Source organism: Neophocaena asiaeorientalis, unplaced genomic scaffold (assembly GCF_003031525.2).
Source record: "Neophocaena asiaeorientalis asiaeorientalis breed wild unplaced genomic scaffold, Neophocaena_asiaeorientalis_V1.1 scaffold249, whole genome shotgun sequence".
NCBI classification, from domain to species: domain Eukaryota; kingdom Metazoa; phylum Chordata; class Mammalia; order Artiodactyla; family Phocoenidae; genus Neophocaena; species Neophocaena asiaeorientalis.
Window position 1 is genome coordinate 13,057 of NW_020172625.1, and position 5,115 is coordinate 18,171.

The 5,115-nt window shown below is 44.2% G+C and overlaps 1 protein-coding gene across 1 annotated transcript in view; it reads right to left on the reverse strand.

Annotated features, from left to right (window-relative positions):
* LOC112395619 (uncharacterized) overlaps window positions 1-4,789 on the reverse strand; it is a gene marked incomplete at its 3' end in the record, with an annotated part of 13,696 nt that extends 8,907 nt beyond the window's left edge. Inside the window, 2 exon segments of the mRNA XM_024738935.1 lie at window positions 1,567-1,736; window positions 4,433-4,789. Coding sequence (XP_024594703.1) covers window positions 1,567-1,736; window positions 4,433-4,789 — 527 coding nt within the window.
* Between the last annotated feature and the right edge of the window lie 326 nt (window positions 4,790-5,115).

Here is a 5,115-nt window from a genome sequence, read left to right on the forward strand (position 1 = left end):
ACAAGTGAGGGCTAAACTAATTAACTAACAGCTTCAGCACCTTGCATTCCTGAAGATTTATCCCATTTCGAATTCATTGCCATTTCCCTCCAGGGAAATAAAGATTGCTGCCTATTAAAGATGGGGACAGAAAAAGGCACCTTCACTGGAGACAGCCTGTACAAGAAAATAATACTGTAATCATTCCCTCCAATCAGCTGAAAAGGATTAAATCTTCTGCTTCTAAAGTAATGTTCCAATTGAGCCTTGGGGAAGAATAATTCATGATTAGGGAGAAGGCTGGTCTAGCAAATGTGAACATTATGTCCATTACTTAAACACACTTCCTGGGCTGACTGCTAATGTACCCAAGGGACTCGAAGCCCCAGCAACTTAGGCGCAGTGGAACAGGCAGACAAGGACGAGAAGTATTATCATCTGTATTCAACAGCACTGTATAGACTTTACCACTGCTAAGTCACTGCCTTGGGTAAATAGCCCAGATAACGCATTTGAATAGAAGAATTCTTCTCTTCTTCATGTGTATTGAACAACAGACTCTTATGAGCGGTGGCAGTGTATTGATTCCTGGGAAAGGCCGTGTGAATACCAATTCTGTAATTTATGCTGTCTTGTGGCTCTGGCTGTATTTGTTATGCATAGTGTATTAAACATTCAATAGCTCAATTTAATCTTTGCAGCCAAATTGCACAGCACATCATGCCAGATAGTGGTTGTTTCATATACACAGCCCATCTGCTTCCTGTGCTATAATTCATTCAGCAGGCAAAGTTTCTGGCAGCCTCAGGCTACCAAAATATATATATATATATCCTTAGGGTACCAGAAGTGCTTGGCACTCAATTAGTTTTCCGGGTGTCTGGTGCTATGCGTGCATGAGCCTGGGTATGTGTTTCCACTTTTATGAGAATTAAAGATGGGAATAGTTTGCTAAGTTCTGTGTCCTCATCTGGAAAACTTTTCATAAACTTCTGGGGTTTCACAAAACCCAAAGAGAAAAAAATGTTAGATGTGAAACACAATGATCGTTCTCCCTTGGGAAATTATCCATGGCAATAAAATGTGTTCTCTCAACCTTCCCTAACTAAATAGATTGATTTATATATTGTGGGGGTGGATAAATAAAACGAACCCCAAAGAACTATAAACTCTTGGCTTCTTTCTCTGGATGAACCACCTGGGATTAGCTCTCTTATGGCGAATGTTTATTTTTCCTAAAATCCCCTCCTCTCTTGGAGGTCTGCCCTCTCTCTTCTAGGGGATGGTAACTTTGTCCTTTCCTAATCTCCACTTTCTGTTTGCTTTTAAAGAAGCCAGTGCCTAAATGTTGTCCAGTGGGAAACTACATTTGCAGTTTATTGAAATCTTTCTGTAACTCCCAGTACAAATACTTGATTTTCAGCGCATTTTATGGCCTTTATAATATACAGGGGACAAAGACCGTCTGGGTTTGGGGTGATCATTTTACACCTTTTTGGGAAAAGTGACTGAAGACCCATCTTACGGACTGGAATTACAGCTTCTCCGAGTGGAAGTAGCTCATCCATTCCAGTGACCTCACTTTACAGGTAATAACAGCCAACACTTGCATAATGCTTTAGAGCAAAATCAAAGATGCTGATCCAGCGGGGTCCAGTGAGACCTCCCAGAAGGTCGAAACCTGAAGCCCACCTGGTGATGGTGTTGGGAACTGGATGCAGAGCCACAGAAGATTGTCGCCATGCAGAGTGCAGGCCCTGTGTTTGCAAATCTTCCAGATTTTCAAGAGAAGCTGGAAATCTGGATTATTTTTTTTTAAATGGGAAATCTACTGGTTTTTTCCAAATGTTGGCATTAAATGATATTATATATTTTAAAACACTGCATGGGCCAAACAAAACACATCTGTGGGCCTGCCAGAGCATATGGGCCTCCAGTTTCTACACTTGTAGAGTTTATGCCACCCTGTTTCATGCATTCTTGTTATATTTTCCTGGTAGGACACTGAGGTCTAGGGAGTTAGAGTGTTGCCCAAGTTTATACCACAAGTGAGAGGGTGGAACAGGGACCAGGATTAAATCTCCTGGCACACACTCTGGGGCTCCCTTGACATAACTGTGTTTTCCCCTGTAGTGCACAAAGATTCACCTAACGTTCCTTTTTAGTAATTGGAATTTTCTCTTTGTAGCAGGGAATTCCACTTTACTCCTACTTTCAATATCCACTCTGGTATTACCATCATTAGCACAAATTATTTTGGTTTGATTCAACCCCACTAACTGTCTCTAGGATTATGATCCTTGGGTAAACTGTATGTCCAACAAGTACAACTCAGCGATGCAAACGAAACACTTAATGTTTTATCCTTCTGTCCTTAACATTTATTCATTGGTAATAATCTCCCTGTACTACTTCTTCTCCCCCTATGAAAACTATGGAAACCATGAACGTTTCTGCTCATTCTTCACTAATAGACAGTTCTGCAGTTCCTTTGTGTTGCAAACAGACCCTTTATTTAGCAGTTTGCATGCTCAGGCCTGAAGATTAATCCAGACTTCCTACCTGACTTGTTTGTGGTAAGCAGATTTCTAAGAATGACCTCTGATCACCCTTAGTCTTATATAATTCCCTTCCTTTTACATATAGCTCTCCAGTTTTCCCAGCACCACTTATTGAAGAGGCTGTCTTTTCTGCATTGTAAATCCTTGCCTCCTTTATCAAATAAAGGTGACCATATGTGGGTGGGTTTATCTCTGGGCTTTCTATCCTGTTCCATTGATCTGTATTTCTGTTTTTGTGCCAGTACCATACTATCTTGATTACTGTAGCTTTGTAGTGTAGTCTGAAGTCCAGGAGCCTGATTCCTCCAGCTCCTTTTTTCGTTCTCAAGATTGCTTTGGCTATTAGGGGTCTTTTGCGTTTCCATACAAATTGTGAAATTTTTTGTTCTAGTTCTGTGAAAAATGCCATTGGTAGTTTGATAGGGATTGCATTGAATCTGTAGATTGCTTTGGGTAGTATAGTCATTTTCACAATGTTGATTCTTCCAATCCAAGAACATGGTATATCTCTCCATCTGTTTGTATCATCTTTAATTTCTTTCATCAGTGTCTTATAGTTTTCTGCATACAGGTCTTTTGTCTCCTTAGATAGGTTTATTCCTAGGTATTTTGAGTGTGGGTGAGATCTGGGAGTATGATGAGGTATTGCTCTCATGGTGGTGTTAACTTTATATGGCAAAAGACCTATTATTCCAGTGGGGCAAATCTAATCACATGAGCCTTTTAAAGGCAGAGTTTTCTCTTGCTGGGAGTAGAGGGGAAGTCAGAGAGATGCTAAGCCCGGGAGGGAGTCCATGTGATGTTGTTGCCTTTGAGGATAGATGGGGCCACGTGCAAGGACCAGAGAGCAACGAGGAGCTGAGAACGGCTACCGGCCAATAGCCAGAAAATGGGGACCTCAGACTTACAGCCACACGGAACTAAATTCTGCCAACAACCTAATGAGTTTGGAAGTGGATTCCTTTCCAGAGCCTCAAGATAAGAACCTAGTTGGCTAAGGCTTTGATTTCAGCCTTGTAAGACCCTAAGTGGAGAACCCAGATGAGCCATGCTGGACTTCTGACCTCCGGAACTGGTAGGTAGTAAGTGGCTGTTGTTTTAATCTGCTAAGATTGTGGTAATTTGTCACGTAGCAGCAAACTGATACAGTTTTAAATCCCTTGCTCCCCAGCTAGGCCTTCAGTGGTGAAGGGGAGCCTCTTGGCTTTCCTGCTCTTCTCAGCAGGCTCACCTTCTTTCTCCCCCGAGCTAGCTTCTGTTTTACTTGGGGTGAGAGGGGTGGATAGCAAGGGGATGTAAGGGGTAGGACAGTTCTTTGCTTGGCTGGTGACTTCTTCTCTCTGGGCCCACAGAGGGTCCCAGCTGGCCGGCTGTGTTGTGGGCATTTTGCAGTAATTTTGGAGGTTCTTTGCTGCCCCTCTCGTGTAGAGCTTTCTGGGCCTGGACTGATGCTTTTCTAAAATTCTGAGTGGACTTAAGAAATTTCTATGTGGCTTAGGGAGTTCCCTGGTGGTGCAGTGGTTAAGAATCCGCCTGCCAACACAGGGGATGTGGGTTTGAGCCCTGGTCTGGGAAGATCCCACATGCTGCGGAGCAACTAAGCCCGTGTGCCACAACTACTGAGCCTGCGCTCTGGAGACCACGAGCCACAACTACTGAGCCTGCGTGCCACAACTACTGAAGCCCACGTGCCTAGAGCCCATGCTCCGCAGCAAGAGAAGCCACCGCAATGAGAAGCCCACCCGCTACAATGAAGAGTAGCCCCCGCTTGCCACAACTAGAGAAAGCCTGCGTGCAGCAACGAACCCAGTGCAGCCAAAAATAAATAAATAAATTTATTTAAAAAAAGAAAAAAGAAATTCCTGTGTGCCTTGCTGTCCTAAATGACCCACTTTTGGCCGACATGAAACACATGCTCCCCAGCCTCCTACTTGCTGAAATGAACGCCGGGTTGCAGATGCCTCCATGTGGCCGTGCACTTCTCCCTTTGCTGTTAAACAGTCACCTCCTCCCTCACCCTTCTTTTTGTAGGCTGGAGTCAGGCCCCGGTCCACAGTCTGCTTTGTCTTTCTTGGGGATGGATCAGGCACCAATTCTTTTTGTGTCTCGGTGACAGGCGATCCATTTCGAAGCTCTTTGAAGTGAACCCTTGCAGATTCCCTCACTAGACTTGTGTAGAGAGGGCAGCTTTCCCCACCTCTTCCCCTCAGGGACATGTGGTGTGGTGGGACCAGGCTGTGGCTTTGCATGGTTCTATGGGGTAGCATTCCTATTTCAATCTATGTATTCAGAAGCTTCTGGAGCTCTGGAACACCTAGAACACATAGAATGCAATCAGAATGGTGCCCCAGGTTGTGCAGTGGGGCTCTGCCTATGGTGGGGATTCACTGTGGCACAGCCTTCTTCTAAAAGAACCCTTTACCAATCCTCTCTCTCTACTTTTTTCCCCTTTTATTTTCTCAGAGTGGGTGGCTGGAGACGCAACTGGTGGAACAGGTTGTCCTATGATTCCGTTGTAAATTCTGCTTACGGGAGGCTGTGTCTCACCCTAGCTTGGGTATCTTGTCCCATGAGC